Here is a 19250-nt window from a genome sequence, read left to right on the forward strand (position 1 = left end):
TTTCATTCTCACGCGGAAATATATAACATGTGTGTTTAAAAATATTATTTTTGATTTTTGTTAAAATAGTTGAATGGAAAAAAAAAAATAACTGATGAGTGTGGTTGCTTAGACATGAAAATTATTTTTTTATTTATGCTAAAATAATAATTTCAATGTTATTGAAACATTGTCATATTTTCATTAGGCAAATATTGTTCTTAGAAATTTCATTTATATCTCGTCTCAATGTCGTTGATTTTTTAATTTTTTTTTGCGCATGCGAGAGACTATCTTAAAATCATTTTATTTTTTGGCGAAGACATGATGCTCACTCATACTGCGCAGTATTTTTGGAGCAAGCGTACTTCAAGTATTTCACTAATTTCATTGAAAAATATGTATTTACCTTAATATTGATATTAATTTGAATATTAATATATTAATTATAAATTAATTAATTAAATTATTTACATTATTTAACTAAATATATAATAAAATACAATTAATTTATTGATACGAGAGTTATAATCATTGATTTATACTATTGTACTTAGATAAGCTATTATATTTTTATATTTATCGATATGTTGTGTAATTTGGATTCCGTGATAATGATTCTGCCGTGAAAATAATAATAATAATAATACAACAACAAAATAAAATTTTTTAAATTTCAAAGTGGGAGGGAATAAAAAAAAACAAGTAAACGAGGGGAAGCAGAGCAAAAGCTGGCTCTGTTCAATTCCCGCAGCCCCGTAAACCTGTGAATTTAATATATATATATTTCAACACACACACACTCGCGAAATTAATCCACACGAAAGGAGGGGAGCGGCTGACGACCAGGCGTCGCGACGGATTCCGGACTACGTCAGTCGGGAATCGCGACTCCGACAGCGTGAGCCGTGGTATTTATTTTCAATAAAAAAAAAAAAACAAAAACAAACAAAACAAATAATAATATAAACATTTTAATATAATGCAACGAATTATAATAATAATAAAGTAATTTAAAAAATAATTAAAGGGGTTAAAGGTGATTTAAAACAAACAAAACACCACTTACGGTGTTTTGTTTTGGCCTTGTGTCAGCAAAACATTGTTATTGTTTTTTTTTTTAATTTTTGTTATTTTTTTGTTTTGTTTACCCCTTGTAAAAAATTTGACGCCCTCAATCTGACACTCAGTGCCATTTTGTTGCTCAACGAGTGAGGGTTAACAGTGAACTTTCTCCCAAAGTCTTCTCTCCCTCCCCTGTCTCTCTTCCACCCCATAAAATTTTATAAAAAATCATAAAAAAAAAAAATTACGTTTATTTTCTTTTTAGTGAATATTCAAGTGTTGTTATTTTTTTTATTTATTTATTAAGTTGTTTTTTTTTATTTTTTTATTTTTAATTAAAAAAAGTAAAATGTTGATATTTTAAATGACATTTTGAGGAAATTTTTTGGTTTTCATTCGATGAAGTGTTTGATGATAATTGACATAAATAAAGGTGGTGTGTTGTTGATGAAATATCAAAAATCAAAGGGTTGTAATATTGTTGGTGATGGTGGTTATTATATGAGAATAGTAGGGTCATTGCAGTTTGTGTTGGAAAGGTCGGAAGGCGTGCGTGCGTGAATGCGCGCGCGCCAGCGGGCTAACCATCGTGTCTTCAACAAGATCACCAGCACCACCAGCACACACGATGATACTCGTGATATCTTTGAGAAATAACAGAGATAAATACATTGACTTACAGTGATATTCTAGGGAATTTTTATTGTGAATTTATTTTAAAAAATTAATATAATTGTCAAATAATAATTGACATTGATATTTTTTTGAAAAGGAAAAATTAAAAATATAATCCTTGGAGCTGGTTTTGATGATATTGTGGGTTTAAAAATTAATCATATATATTTTTGGAGTTGATTTGGATAAGGAAGGTAAAGTAAGAGTTTGGAAATATCGATCCATCTTACTATCCTCACAACTACAACTACTACTACTCCATTTTAAAAATCCTCGTGGCTATTATCATGCCCATGTCGATACAAACATGCATAATTAAATTATATAACATGTAAAATGTTTAATATATTAAATACACTTAAATATAATTTAAAAATGAACTGCCAACTAGAAAATAATACAACAGTATCAACCATTATTGGTTGTTATATTGTTGAGATAATAAATTATAAAATAATTAATAATATAGTCATGCAATAAAGTGTCCAAATATTTGCAACTCAAGTGCCGCCTTTTTTCGTGATTATTAATTTTTATTTTGATGACATATTATACACCTTTATCTAAGAAATATAATATACAAAAAATTTCATAAAAAATCAACATATTAAAATTTTAAAAAACACACGCGATAAGTGAACGTAAAAAGTCAAAAAAAAAAAATAAATAAATAATAATAAATTATTATAATGATAATAATCAAGTCTTCCCTGTAAGGAGAAACAACAAAAAAAAAAATTTAATAATTTCAAAATAACGTGAAAATAAAATTGTATTTTTTTATGCAAAATATTGCATTTTAAATATAAAAATTAATTTTTAAACGACAAAAATAACAAAAAAAAAAAAAAAGAAAAATGGTATCACGATATGGTATATCAAAGGAGGGCACTGTCGGTGTTGCCGTCGGTGTTGGTCCAATGCATTGTTTATTACCACAAGGTAATGGTGGACGACATCATCACCATCATCATCATCATATATCACCACATCCACAGAATCCAAATCATAATCACATACATACGCACAATCAACAAGCATTGCAACCACAACCATTGAGTCCTCATGGACCACATATTGGACAAATCAATCATGGACAACATCAGCTTACAATCAATATTGGCCATCATCATCAACAGCAGCAACAACAACAGCAACAGCAAAATCAACATCAACAGCAACAGCAACAACCACCACCACCTCAGTATAGAATCATTGCGACAAATGCGCGTAAGGGTCTTATTGGTTGTCGTTTTTTTTTTTCTTTTCTTTTTTTTTTTGTGACTTTAAATCGGTCAATCGATTACATCTTGTTTCATGATTATTCATTTTTATTATTTGATTTATTAACTGATTGTTTTATATTTTTATAATACATCAGTTAATTTATTTACTGATTATTATTTTATTTTTTTCTGTTTATAATTTCATCGTTGTTTAAAAAATTATTCAATCATTATTCTAATAGGATAAAATTAAATTTTATAGGTCAGATAGAAATAGAGTTATTTTATTTCATGATACCAATGAGAGTATTATATTAAGGTTCAAAAGAAAATAATAAAAAATAAAAATATCTATTCATTTTTAAATTGTAGAAATTAAATGAGAAAGATTTTTCAAGTAATTCTTATTTCCGGGGGGTTATCCTTATCAAATAATATAGTATTTATTTATTTTTTATTTTTTTTTATAACAATTAACATTAGTAATAATTGTTAAACTAGCTAATGGAAAAATAATAAATAACTGAAATTTTTTAATAGATTAAAATTCGTGTTAGTTGATGAGGATAAAATTTCATGTCAAATAAAAATATATATTTTTATTTATATCACAAAGTTCAAAGCTAAAAACTTAACAGCTAAATTTAGTAGATACTATTTTGTTTTATTTTTTATTTTTTTTTCTATTTTTATATCATGCTTGTGATTTTTTCAAATTCTTGCTCCTTAAATTTTTATAAACTCTTGAAGAATGTTTCTTGGACATGTTTTAAAAAAAATAAAAAAAAACCTTTTATCGAATTAAACTTGCCTACAATGTTGAATTAAAATTAGCGAGTGAATAAAGTGAATAAAATAAGAACAGTGTCGGTCCGGGATTTATTTAATTCGGAAATAGAATTCAAGTTGTCTATGTTGGATAGGTCACGAGGTTGAAGTATTTTTTTTATATTATTTTTTTTTCTTTCTTCTCTCAGGGACATTCGATTTTCGACTTAGCGACCTACCCTTCAATAAAACTTGTCAAAGTATTATTACAAAATGAAACAAAAAAAATAGAACGATGAAAATTTATAGTCATAACAATTGGAGCTTGCATGCAAACAATCCGAATTACCCTTTTTTTTTTTAACTTATTATTTTGTGTTTTATTTTTTAATAATAATTTTTTTTTTTTAAACGAAATTCAACGAAGCTTACTCGAGTGTGTTTCACTGATATATAGGTCGATCGATAAAATGTACCTTTCTTTTTCAGCAAAATTCACTGATGTGTTTATTTTTTATTTTTATATTTTTTTTATCACTCATTTTATTTAAAAGTAATTAAAAATTATTTACATTTTAACAAATTTTTTTTTTCTTCTATAATATCAATCAATTTATTGCACAAAAATTTGATGAATTATTTTTTATTTGAATTATTTTTTTTTTTTTTAATAAATATTATTTATTGAATTTTTATTATTTAAATTACCGGATATATACAAAAAATATAAATAAATGTTAAATACAAGAATAGAGTTCATTTCCTGCAAATTCTCAAGTGTATTTTCCAATGGCTATCACAAGATGGAGTCACTCGATAAAGTCCTCTGCCCACATGTACAAAAATGGCGATTCTTTTTTAACAAATTCGTGCAACAACTAGACATTCAACGGATAAAAAAAAAATAATAATTAATTTAAAGCTATTACCAATTAGCTTATTCATTCGTGTTGATATTTTTAATCTTAAATATTTGTTTAAAATTTATAAATAATTTTACAATAACTAATAAATATTTGTGTTAGTATAAAAAATATAATTTAGTATACATATTCGATGACGCTTTATGGTGTGCGCGCCAATCGTATAATAAAAAAATCATAAAATACATAGCGAGATAGTAAAACAAGTTAATTGTTTTTTTTTTTTTTTATTATAGTGAAAGCAAGACAATCAGTAACAGATAAAATAGTGGGAGAGGGCACGTGAATAAATAAAAAAATCGTACAATTTTTCCAACAAGTTTCACAAGTTATTATTATTATTATTATTATTTGCTATATTTTTTTTTTGTATTATTGGAGTAATAATAATAATAATTGAAGTTGATCAAATGTATCAACAATCAAATAAAATTTTAGTGACACGACACTGGTGTTTGCAGGTGTCAGAGACCAAACAGTTTTTTAAATTAATATCTCAAACTGATACGTGCTTGTGAAATTGTGCATTATTATCTTTTTTTTTTTTTTTTTTTTTTAATTTATTGTCTCTTTTTCTGAGTAAAAAATCCACTTTGTTAACGAGGACTTCGCACCCACTGTTCAGAAGTTGTCTGGTAATGCTTTTTCACTGAAATATATATAATCAGTATTTAATTTGTTGTAAAAAAAAAAAAATTCCTCAACTGGTATTTTGTTTTTTATAAAAAAAAAAAAAAAAATGAAAAGAAATTTTTTTTATAAAAACACCATGTGTAAACGGTTGATGATATTACTTGTACGGTAATATCGATCATCATTCCTTTTTAAGTTTATTACGTGTAATAATAAATTACCTTGAATGACAAACGGGAAATATATTTGCAAGCATAGTGGCCTTGTGTCAACGTCATTATTCATATTATATATTTTATTATTGCATAATTTTTATTGTTAAATATGTTTATATAATAAATAATTAAATAAATAATTTATTTCAGGATCTGAATTTCATGTACCTGGACAAAATTACGGTGCCCAACCAGGGGCCCAGGTTGGTGGTGGAGCTGGAAGTATAGGTGTACCTGGAGGTCGTGGACCACCATCATTAGTTGGTTTACCATCAATTGGACAAACAACAACAGGTATACAACCTGGTGGTCCAACTGGTGTACAACAACAGCAACAACAACAACAACAACCACCCCAAGTATCAACACCTGGTGTACAACAACAACAACAGGGTCCAACACCAACAACAACACCACCAGTGCATACACCATCACCACAAGAGATGGGTAAACCAGCACATTTACAGGCTCAACAGCCAACAATGCAACAGCCATATGGACAAAATCCAAATAGGCCTCCGCCACACGTAAGTTTTTTTTATAAATGATTAAATTATAAAATATATTATCATATCGACAAATTTCATAATACTTAAATTATTTTTTTAGAGTTTCTATCAAATGGCAACAAGAAGTCAACCATTACAACCGAGAAATATAGCTCATCGTGGTAGTCAAGTTGGTGCAGCAACACATGTTAGTATGGCAGGAGTTACTGGAAGTCCTGGTCAATCACCTGCCATGTATCCTGGTCATGCAAATATTATGTCATCTGTAGCACCAATATTTGTACCTTCAGCTGGTATTCATGGTGGTGCTCATCAACCAGTTAATTTTGTTAATGCAAGTCCAATGTCAATTTATCCCCAACAAACAAGACATCAACCACATCATCCACCACAGGCATACTATCCAAGCTTTCAGTCACATCCTATGATGCCAAGTTTGTATACTGGATTTACACCAGGTCAACCACCACCAGCATATTGTTATCAATCTTATCAACCACAAAATGCAGCAATTAGTATAAATAGACCAACTCCAAATGCTGTTACTGGTGCTGGACAAAATGTTGCAGGACCGCTGGCCGGTGCACAAGGAACAGCTGGTGTACCACAAAATACACTTCAACAACCAGCACAACAACCCCAACCAATACCTCCAATGTCAATAGCACTTACCCAACCAAGTAAGAATTTATTCAACAATTAAATTAGACTGTCAAATAAGCAATCTTAAATTAATATTTAAAAAATAATTTCAGCTTATGCAGGACACAATGGTGGCACACCAGCTCCAGCTCCATATAGAAAAGCAGCAAGGATATGTGCCATTCTTGATATTGTTGATCCACAAACTGGACTTAATGTTGCTAATGAAATTTATAATGAAGCAGGAACAGCTCCAAGTGATGAGACTAAAAATCGTGATACTCCACAACCACAGGTGAGTCATTAAATATAAAATTAATTAATCCTTTTAAATATTATGAATGAAAAATATTATTTTTTATATCAAAGCATGATTATTATTTTTAAAATCAAAGCTGGAAGATAATTAATAATGGACAAACAGCTCAACTTGCATGTTTATTCTAAAAATATTATTGTTTTTGTTTTTTTTGTTTTTTTTTTTGTAAATAAATTAACAATTAAACGTTAAAAATTGGAAGAAAAATTTTTAGTTTTTAAAATTATAATATAATAGGGTAAAACAATATTGTCATCGTCTATCATAAAGATTTGGTGATTTTTTCAGAACTCTGCAATTATTGCTGAATTTGCATCGTTAGTTGCAAAAGCTGCAAGTGAAACTACAGGAACAAATGCTACAGCAGCAACAACAACTACAACAACAACAACCACAACATCATCACCATCATCATCATCAATAACAGCAACAACAACAACAACATCAACAACAACGACGAGTGTACAAGATACTATAAAAGATAAATCTTTAAATACAACATTACAAACAAATGTTATTAATCAGACATCTAGTCAAACAATGACAAATTCAATTAGTTGTACAGTTCCTATTGTTACACCTAGTACAACAAATATTGTCAAATCAACAATTGATGCTCAATCAAATGCTCAAGTTGATGTGTCTATTATTAATAATGATACAAAACAGTTGTCATCATTAACTAAAGAATTTAGACCACGTAGTGATATAAATCAATTATCACAAAAACAACAACAAGCACAATCTATTGATGAACAAAAATCACAAAGTGTAATTAAAGAAACTCCTGTTGTACCTGCTCACCCTGAACGTGATGACGAAAAAGTATCATGTAAAATATCTTCAACAACTGCTGTTACATGTCCTGTATCTACAATTGCACGTGAACCTGTTGAAAAAAATTTATCAACAAAAAAGAATGTAACATTACCAGTACAGTCAACAATTTCAAATGTTACTACCAGTGATTCAGCTATTATTGCTGAACCAGCTGTGCCAGTTATTGAAGCTCCAAAGGAACAAAACAAACAAATAATTTGTGAAAAAATTATTGAATCATCAGCTAAAACATCAGAGACTCATAAAAATGGTGAAAACAATGCTGATAAATCTGACGAAGAATTCATTGATGGTGAGTTTAATTAATTTATTTATTTTTTATGAATTTAATTTTATTATTCAACGTCTTAATTTAAATTTTAAATATTAAAAATTTCCGGTTCAAGTTAGTCGTTTCTTCGTTTATTGACAGCCATTTTTAGTTGACTTGTTTTTTTTTTTTTTATTTATTTATTAATCCTAAATTTGACTTGCAATATTATTGTTTACTTTTTGGGTGGTCACATTACTCTCGATCTCAGTTGTTCTTTAGTTAGAGGTCGTGCCACACGTATTTTTTCTACTTTTACTTGATAATTTGCTTTGGACAAAATAAATTAATTTTTGTTTAATTTAAATACATACGTCAAATAAGTGTCATTGATTTTAAAGTTCATTGAACACAAGTACAACAACAAATAATAATCAATGTCTGTTATTGTTTAAAAACACATTTAATACGTGTTTGTATATTGAGTGACAAAAAAAAAAAAAAAGTTAAATAAACCTAACCTCAAGCTTTTGTTCGTTAAACTCGAGACTTTTCTAGAAGTGTTTTGTGGTTCCTTTGCAAAATTTATTAATCAATTAAGTTTGTCAAATAAATTAATCCAACTGCAGTGAATTATTTTTTCATTAAATAAAATATATTCAAGTTGAAAATTAATCTAAATAATAATAATAATTTAAAAATTGAAAAATAAAATTCATCATAACCACGTGGAAATAAAAATATCTTTTGTGTGAGGAAAAAAAAAAAAAAAAACTAATAAAAATAAAATTAAAATGGTGGATAAACGCAGACGTGAGTTGATTTTATATATATTTCTAAATGATTAATTTATTAATTCAATGATTGTAGGGTAATTCAATAAATAAACATTGTTTTTTTTTTTTTTAATTTAAATAATTAGGTTTTTATTGAATTTGATATAATGATTATGTATGAAAAAACTTAAATTATTGTAATGATTTCAACCTGCAACAGACAAAACAAAAAAAAACGAAAAAAATGAATACATAATTACATGATTTTTTAATAATCAGATAACTTAATAATTTTTTAATAATTACATCAATTCCTTGAGTTGAATACTGTAACAGACCAAACAAAACACAAAAATTAATACATTTTTTTTTTTTTTTACTTTTTATTATAAGAAAAAAATATAAATAATTACCTCTTTTCACATAATTGAATTTCCAATCTGTAACAAACAAAAAAACAACAACATTAATACGTAATTTCATTTTTTTTTTTTACATTTTTTATTTTTTAAAAACAAATCAATAATTACTTCATTATTTTGTTGTTCATGTCACTATCTGCAATTTTCAATCTGTAACAGACAAAAAACAACAACATTAATACGTAATTTCTTTTTTTTTTTTCACATTTTTTATTTTTTAAAAACAAATCAATAATTACTTCGTTAGTTCAATTTCCATGTCATATTCTGCAATTTTCAATCTGTAACAGACAAAAAACAAAAGCATTAATACGTAATTTCTTTTTTTTTTACATTTTTTATTTTTATTTTTTAAATTAATAATTACTTCTTCGCTTCCATTTCCATCTTCAATCTGTAACAGATAAAACACAACAAAAAATTAATGCATAATTTCGTTTTTCTTTTTTTTTTTCCATTTTATTTAAAAAGAAAAAAAATTAATAAATACTTCTCAATTTCCATTTCTGTTCGTAAACGGTCATGTTTGATAAAAGTGTATCCCGCATAGGATCCACCCAGCAAGAACGAGGCCAAACCGAAATTTTTCACCCAAATACTCATGTTAACCAGTCGGAGTTTTCAATCAGAATGAAGTGTGATAAACCGGAAGCCCAAATACACCCGGAAGATAAATCTTGTACAGACAACGTAAATACAAATTAGTACTGCACTACTTTAAGCTATAATATGGTCATACTATACTATAGCTTAGAGCAGTTTAGTACAGTACAGTACTACAGTACTAGTTTGTATCAGTTTGTACATACGTTGTCTGTACAAAATTTGATGTACGCATGCGTGAGTGAGAGAGAAATATACACCCTTCCACTTTTTTATGATACTATAGAATATAGATATATTTTAGTGCTTGTAAGATATCAAAGTGGGGACAGTCGATCTTTTCTGGGGTAACCACCGGCGGAGAACTTTCGTCTCCTCCAGAAGCCAGCACGTGCTGAGCTATCCGGTTCAATAGCTAGTTTAATTTTTTAAATTTTAAATAAATATTTTACTCTATTTATTTAAACTAAAATTATTAATTTTTCTTTTTTTTTATTGTTTTAATTATTTTATTTAAATATATATATTTTTTTTAACAATCCAACAATTACGCTTTTAAAATTGGAAGAATAAAAAACTTCCACGTGTTAACTTACTCCAAAAAAATTAAATTTTAATATACAATTTATTGTGCTTTTTACACACAATAATTTTTTTATATACAAGTGCGAATATTTTAATTATTTATTAATTTTAAAAAAAGTAAAAGTTAGGCCACATTTTTTTATAAATTTTATTTCTTTATAAACGAATTTTAAAGTGCAAATTTGGTGACGACGATAAGAGAAAAGTTCTCATTATGTATGTATGTAATTTTATTTATATAATTAAAAAAAAGTTTTTTTTTATTATAATTATTAATTTTAATATTTAAAATATAAATGTATATTTGTACTCGTGGCTCTTTTTGAGGCCATATTTCGATGGACCGGAAACGAGGCCGTTTTAACACGCGACATCTTGAAAATTCTTCGGGTGGAGTTTCATTATCTAGTATTCCACGTGGTTAAATTTTTTTTTTTATCTAAAATAATGATATATTTTATTTTTTAATTATTATTAATCGCTCATATTTAAATATAATATGCAAAATGAAAATTTAATTATTTTGTAACTCAAGTTTTATGTACTTTGAACTTGATATCTCAAATTGCAAAATTGATAAACCGGAAATTACTCCATAAGGTCATCATGATTACAACCCAACATATATTCAAGCCGATAAATCATTTAATTTTTTCTATTAAAATATATTTTAATTGTAAAATGATTTTTATTTTAAAGCTTTTTTTTTATTACCACGTGTTGAAAAATATTTAATTGTAACGATAAAAAAAAATTCGATTATAACTTATTTTAGCAATCACAAGTAGTGAATTGAACAAATAATTATTGTATTGTTATTTAAATTATTTTATGCTTAATTATTGAGATAATAAACATGGTTGTTAAAATTTCTTGGTGATTTTTTATGATATCGTCATGAAAGCATAGAGTCAGCCATATTGAATCGTGTGGGTTGCAACCATTTGAGAATGCGGTTAGACCTGCTTTTGATATACATATGTATTTTTTTTATTTTTTAAATTTTTTAAATTTTTATATCTCAATAGTGTCTACATTTTTTTTTCTCTACATATGGCATCGTTAGATTAAATTCTCAGCATTAAATACAGCCTCGAACGATTAACATAGAAATATTTCAATTCATTCTTTTTTTCAAATTAAATATCAAGAAATTTAGTCATGATGTAAAATAGAAAAAATTCTATAAGTTGCATTGACTAGAAATAGAGATATTTGAATATCGTATTAAGCATCGTGGGTGTTCATAAAACATATTTATTTCTGTCACTTAATTTATTTTTTATTACTCATTTTTTGTTCTTTTTTTTTTTTCTATCAGCAAAATTTATATTTTCATTTAATTTTTCTCATGTCTGAAAATTTCCAACGCCCCTTTTTCGTTGATTTTCAATAGTTGGCCTTCGACATTCGCATTCACTTATACAAGGACGATAGAAAGTTACGAAAAAGAAAAAGAAAAAAAATCACATTTAATACCAGTTAATTTTAATCTTGAAAAAAATAAAGCATATCATTTATTTCAACACCCAATTATATTTAATATTGATATTAAAAATTTTTATAACCATTGTCAAGAGTTGATAAATAATTGTTAAATAAAAAAAGAAATAAACCCAAACCTCATGAGTGTATTTAAGGTCACAGTCAACAGGCTCAGACAATGTCACTGGTATTTTTTTACTCTCATTTTTATTGTACAATTATATATAAATTTTTTTTTTTATTCTTGCCTCAATTTTATAATACATGCAGACTGAAGAAACTATTTCCGGGTAACCCCCCTTGATTATTTTACATTTCTTTTATTTAAAAATAATAAAATGTCTGGCAATAAGTCTGGGATTAAAATTGATGCGCATAGTGATTGAAATAAAAACCGGTTTTATCAAAAGATATTTTTTTTTGCAAGTCTCTTACTGCATTTTCCCCTTCTTGGTATTTTATTTCACCTGGCAAGTAGTTATCTTTTTTATTTTATTTTTTTTGGGCTTGTCGTCTTCGTCGATCGTCGTCGTCGTCGTCTCTTGAGAACATTCAACTGAATCAATATAGTATGGCCAAATGATAAGACAATTTTTTTTATATTTTTTTGTTTTGAAGGTCACAAATGAAATTATATTATATATATATAAGGTGTGTAATTTTTATTAAAGTGTTGGTCTTCTGAATGCTTGCCTCGACCTGATTTTATAAAAAATCTTACACAACCTACTTTCATGAATTAAATTACAGCAACAATCCGCGTAGCAACTAGACACTCTCTTGAATTTAAATTCAATCGATTAAAAAATCTATTTAATCAAGCTTTAATTTATATACATATTTAATGATATTTTGTTGATTTTAAAAATGCTCAAAGAATAAACATAATGATAATTTTTTAATCACTTTAATATAATTTTAATTTAAAAAAAAGGACATGACGATTATTTGAGTCGAGACTAGTGTCGTTTTTCGGTATTAATTTAAGAGTAAATCATCTCCAGTGCGCGTGCTCCTTCATCAATCGGTTGAGACTAATTAAAGAAATTCTATACTTGCTTTTCGTCAGTTTGTAATTTAAAATAGACACGTGAAAGTCGAAATTATACTTAATTCTTTCAATAGACTTGGTTGCTACTTTTTTTCAAATTTATATCAAAAATATTTTTTATAAATATAACGTATGACATAATTTAGTTTAGTTAGTTTGTTAATATATTTATTTTTTTTTTGTCCAACCACTTGAATGCTAATTTGGTGATTAATAAACTGGACTTTGCATTGGTGAAATGTAAAAAAAAAAAATTAAATTTCATATTAATCTTGTTGTTGCATTGTTTGTCTGTATAAAAGTATAACGACATTAACGTTGGCAAAGATCCGATAGTTTTATAAATAAATTCTGAATCAGTGCAGCTGCTCAGAAGCACAGTGAAACCCGAGACCAAAAGGTTTAGTGATCTTATTGACTATTTTTTTTTTTTATTACGGGGTTTCTTGAATTGATGAAAAATTAAAAAATTTGTTTTTTTATTATTGTGGATAAACAAAGTAATTTTAGTGTAATTTTATTTCATTTTTTACTATGATAACAATAAAGAATTATTTAATCAATTGATATGTGAAAAATTAATATTTTTAAAATGAGTAATTCATCACAAAATAGTGAAAATCGTCGTCCAAGTAGTTCAAGATCAAGAAGTCGAAATCGACGTGGATCCAAAGATCATGGTATACATGTCGTTGTTTAATTATTTTTATTATTATTTCTGTCTTGGTAGACATAGGCATTTTTAATCTTAGAAATCAAGAAATGTCTGGAAACGTATCGAGCATACATTAGAAAAAAAAAAAAAAAAAGAAACGTGAAAATAAAATAGAGAGAAACAAATCATCCACGTCTTCGTTGTGCCGGCAATGTCTAAAATTATCTCTGGCTGGGGACACACAGTGCATTCGTAAATTTTACATTTTAAAATCGCCATTGATACATTTCTTATTTATTTATTCCTCTTTTTAATATTATTTATTAATTAATTTATAAAACATGATGACAATTAAGATGCGTTGAAAAGCCTCAAGTATTAGAGCTTGATGTTGTTTAGCCAAAAGGATACTGAAAATAATTATCTTAAAAAATTTTAATCACATATAATAATTGATTATTAAAATAGCTAATATTAATAATTTATTTTTTGTTTGTTTTATAGGTAAAGCTGCACAAAAAAAGAGCAAAAATAAGCTCAAAGAAGTTGATACAAACCGCAAAAGTGCGGAAAAAGAAGGTGATAATATGGAAACCATCGTGAGTACGGTTGAACAACCGAAAAATATTGAACTAATTAAAAAACAAGATATAAAAAATGATGTTGTAGTTACAAAAGTTGATGATGTTTGTGAAATATCATTAAAAGAAAATGTAACAACTGAATCAAAACCTGATACTGATATTGAAGATAAAAAAATTGATGATACAGTAAATATTGATAAATGTAGTAAAACAAATTTACCTGTGGAAAATCATAAAAATATAACAACAATAATTGAACAAGATAATAATAAAACAACAGCACGTATTACTGATAAACGTGCAAATGATGTTGTTGATCATGCTCATATTATTAAAGATAAAATAATTGATGTTGAAACATTAGTTGCCCAAAAAAATCAAGAAAATTCAAAAGTATCAAATACAACAACAACAACAAATGATGTTAAACCAATTGATACTACTGCTGCTGTTGTTGATAATGAAGATGATAATAATGACAAAGAAAATGATAGTGAATCATCAAATCGTATTGATACACCAACAATAAATGAACACAAATATGTTTATGCTGAAGATCAATGGAGTCCCACAAATCCAACAGGGAAAAAAATATATGATTCTGAATTTTTAACTAAAATTCAACATCATCCATTGTGTCAAATTAAACCACCAAATTTACCAAATTTGGATATTGTACAAAAATATGGTACTGTTAGACAAGCTCCATCATCACGTAATAGTTCCATGGACTTTTTAAAATCATCAAGAAATCATGAAATGTTTACACCTGGATTTGCCAAAGCTGGTTTCAATAGAATGGTAAATATTTATTTTATTTTGATTAATCAATTATTAAATATATATTTTTTTTTTAAATGATGTTTTCATTAAATATAAATGAAAGTAGTGGACTGAATATTCAATGACAGAAAACTTAATTACTGATAAAAGAAAAAAAAATTTTTATTAATATTTTAAAATAATAATTACATGTTGATGCATTGTTATTAATTTTTTTTTATTATTTATTTGTTATAGCAAGTAGCACCAGGTAACAAAAAGAGTTTCCAAGGAAATAACAAAAAAGTTAGTAAAAGTGGTGTGATACATGTGTCATTATCATTACATGAAGATGTTAAATTACGTGAATCAGAAAATGCATGGAAACCAACACCTCGTTCAAAGACAGATATTGCAAATGATGATGAAGCTAAAACACAAGCACTTTATAAAAAAGTACGTAGTATATTAAATAAATTAACACCACAGAAATTTGATACATTGGTTAATCAAGTTAGAGATTTAGAAATTGATTCACATGAAAGATTGCAAGGTGTTATTGATTTAGTTTTTCAAAAAGCTCTTGAAGAACCAAATTTTTCAGTAGCATATGCACTCATGTGTAAACAATTGGCACAAATGCAAATTGCTGGTGGTGATAAAAAACAAGACAATGAAACTAAACAAGAAAAAGATAATAAAACAAATTTTAGAACTTTAATATTATCACGTTGCCAACATGAATTTGAAAGTACAACTGTTGATGAAGTTGCACGTGCATCTAAACTTAAAGAAATTGACGAATGTGTTGATGTTCTTAAGAAAAAAGAATTAATAGCATTACTTGATGATGCTGATCGTCGTTTACGTATGAAATCAGTTGGTAATATTAGATTTATTGGTGAATTATATAAACAAGATATGCTTAGAGTTGCTATTATGCATACATGTATAAAACATTTATTAACAACACCAGATGAAGATAATCTTGAATGTCTTTGTAAATTATTAACAACAATTGGTAAAACAATGGAAAGTACTAAAAATAATAGTTTCAATGATTATTTTTCAACAATGACTGAATTAACTAAACGTAAAACTGGTGATAAAAAAATAAGCTCAAGAGTTAGATTTATGTTACAAGATGTTATTGATTTAAGAGCACAAAAATGGAAACCAAGAAGAGATGAAGGTAATCCAAAAACAATGGATCAAGTTAGTAAAGAACATGCATCTGAACATTTGGATATTGAATTAAATAATACACCAATTAATACACCAAGAAAAGATGATAGAAATTCAGACAGAAGACGAAACAGTAAGTTTTATTTTTAAATATATTTGTTATTATTTTCTTTTATATTTTTTAAATGATGATACATTTATGTCATGCCAGACTGGAGTTTCTGATCAGTTGTGATTGTTAAATTTATCTGAGAAAATAAAAATAAAAAAACTATATTAATATAAACAAATAGTTTATTTTATTTTGCAATTTATTAATTAAATATTATTTATGTTATTTTTTAGGAGGAGGTAATGGTAATACAAATGAAGATGGTTGGAGTGTAGCAACTAAATCAACAAGACAACCATATTCTGTTGAATCATCAAAACTAAATGCTAAAGTACCAGCCATGGATGAAATGAGACTTGGTGGAAGAGATTTATTCCGATGGGGATCATCTGCTGCAGCTGGAAATGATAATCCAATGCAAAATATGCAAAATAAATATGCTCTTTTAGATTCAATGGAAACTGACAAAAAACCATCAATTCAATTACCTGGGTTAGTATTATTGTTAATAATTATTATTAATATTTAAAGAAAAAAATTCAATTCAATGATGATATTCTGTTTTCAGACTAGAGTTTCTGAATCTTCTAAAACAACCATGATTTAACATTTTAACTGAAGAATTAATTTAAATTATTAATAATTAATTTATGTTTATATATTTATTATTTTAACTAATATTTTTGTTATTTTTTTAATTGTTACAGATCAAGATCCACTGGTGCTACAAGAGATTACAGACCAGAGTATAAAACTTGGGGTAAGTTTATTTATTTATATTTATTTAAGTTGAAATTTTTTTTTTTTTTTTAACATGATGACAAAAAGTGCTTTGAAAAACTTTTTAAGAGAAAAAAAAAATGTTTAATGTTGTTAAAGCATAGCCAAAAGGATACTGAAAATAAAAATAATAATTAAATAATTAATTAATTAAAAAAATAAAATAAAACAATAAATTAATTTGAATGTCAATGTTAATTTTACAGATAGCAATAGAGGTTCAAGAAATGGTATTCATCAAGTTCAAAGTAGCAGTAGTAGTATGTCAAGACGTGACTCACGTGAAAATTCTGTGCCTGAGATAACATCAAGAAGCCAGAGCATGTCAATGCCACCACCATCAGCATCAAAATATAACAAACGTCCACCTCTATTAGCAACACCTCCAAGTGATAAAAAAGTTCTCACTGAGGATCAAATTAAAAATGAAATAATTACTGTTCTTGGTGGTTGCAAGACTTCTCCAAATGTTGATGCATTCATTGATGTAAGTTTTACTACTTTAATTATCAATTTAAAAATTAAATAATGCACGCTCCTTAGATCCATCTCTGATTACCCAAAGAGATGCTTGAGTCATAAGTGTGCTAGAATAATGCCATACCTGCATTCTGGTCAAATTTAACATTGATTATTTTTAGATTCGAACGTGCTAAAAATTAATTTTCACAATGTTAAGTCAACCAGAATGTGGACATTTTATTTCATTATAAAAAAATATATATTTTTGATATTAATTTTTAATCTATGATGTTTATTTATCGTTTGTTTTTTTGTTTCATTTTACAGACTGCTATGGATCAATTGAATGATAAGCTTGACAATTCAACTTATCCATATTTCATTAGTGAATCATTGAATCGCATTTTGGAGAAATCATCACTTCATCGTGAATATTATTCCAGTCTTTTTGCACACATGATTGTCAACAAGATGTTCCCAATTTCATTATTCCAAGCAGAGTAAGTAAAACATTAAATATTTTATTTTTCATTTGTCATTTTTCTTGTTGAATTGTATGATGTTAACTATCGATACCTAGAGGAAAGATACAAAAAAAAATGTAGCTTTGTGTTGTCTAGCCAAAAGGATACTGAAATTTTATCAAATTATTTTTAATTTTTATCATAATTAATTTAATATTATTATGATTTTTATTAATTCAATTATTTTTTTCATTTACAGATATGATAAATTAATAGAAGTAGCAGAAGATCTTGTTATTGATCTTCCAAAATTCTGGACATATGCAGCTGAAATACTGAGTAAGTTGTTTTTTTTTTTTTTTCTATTTTGTCTTTTATCAATGAAAAAAAAAAATATACATAAATTAAATTAAATGATGACAACCTCTTACACCGAATTAACCATGACGGTTGTAAAAGCTCAACAGGCCTGAGATATTTTTAAAGAAAATTAACAAAATATAAATTAATAATTTTCAAGAGTATTATTTAATTAAATTATTTATTTTTAATTTTACAGAACCATTAGTAGTTCGTGGTGCACATCCATTGAATGAATTAAAACGTACGACATCAGTACTAAAAAATAGTGGTACAGTTGGTAAACTTGTTGGTGAATTATTAACAATATTAGCACAAAGTGAAGGACCAAAATTAATAGCTGACAAATGGAATAAAAGTGGAATTAAATGGACTGATTTAGTTGATACATCAAAAGAAAATCCTGATAATATTGTTAAAGAATATAATTTAGAATTTTTAACAAATGATGCAACAGACAAATTACCAAGTGGTATAGAATTGACATATGAACAAATTCATGACCAATTAATAAAATTATTACGTGATAGTGATTTTGATAATATAACAAGTTGGATAACAGCAAGTGTTGGACAAGAAGGTTTTAAAAAACCAAAATTCATAAGAACACTTGTAACATCAATACTAGAAACAGTTGTTGAACCATTAAAAAATTCATACAAAGTAAATCGTCAAAAACTTGATCACTTTTTACCGCTTATGGCACGTTATGTTGACACAAATCCAGAGTTGGAACTTCAATGTTTATATGCCCTCACTGCTTTTAATCATAAATTGGAAAATCCTCAAGGTAAATTTAACTACTTAATATTAATTATTTATTATTTAATTTAAAATTATATGATGACAATACTTTACACCGATATAACCATGACGGTTGTAAAAGCTCAACAGGCCTGAAGAATTTTAAATTTAATATC

The 19250-nt window shown here is 26.7% G+C and overlaps 1 protein-coding gene across 4 annotated transcripts in view; it reads left to right on the plus strand.

The window, feature by feature from the left end:
* LOC122848642 (eukaryotic translation initiation factor 4 gamma 3-like) overlaps positions 1-19250 on the plus strand; it is a 30879-nt gene that overhangs the window by 10633 nt on the left and 996 nt on the right. For 2 of the 4 annotated variants that reach the window (XM_044146865.1, XM_044146866.1), the window contains exons 2-13: positions 5635-6011; positions 6094-6673; positions 6749-6930; positions 7243-8086; positions 14126-15006; positions 15226-16285; positions 16498-16756; positions 16972-17024; positions 17251-17531; positions 17834-18006; positions 18230-18309; positions 18530-19120. In XM_044146865.1, coding sequence (XP_044002800.1) covers positions 5635-6011; positions 6094-6673; positions 6749-6930; positions 7243-8086; positions 14126-15006; positions 15226-16285; positions 16498-16756; positions 16972-17024; positions 17251-17531; positions 17834-18006; positions 18230-18309; positions 18530-19120 — 5361 coding nt within the window. Of the gene's footprint in view, positions 1-865; positions 2950-5176; positions 5272-5634; positions 6012-6093; positions 6674-6748; positions 6931-7242; positions 8087-14125; positions 15007-15225; positions 16286-16497; positions 16757-16971; positions 17025-17250; positions 17532-17833; positions 18007-18229; positions 18310-18529; positions 19121-19250 lie in introns of those variants that run through there. The other 2 variants (XM_044146864.1, XM_044146867.1) reach the window with 2 other exon arrangements.

This window comes from Aphidius gifuensis, linkage group LG2 (assembly GCF_014905175.1).
Source record: "Aphidius gifuensis isolate YNYX2018 linkage group LG2, ASM1490517v1, whole genome shotgun sequence".
NCBI classification, from domain to species: Eukaryota; Metazoa; Arthropoda; class Insecta; order Hymenoptera; family Braconidae; genus Aphidius; species Aphidius gifuensis.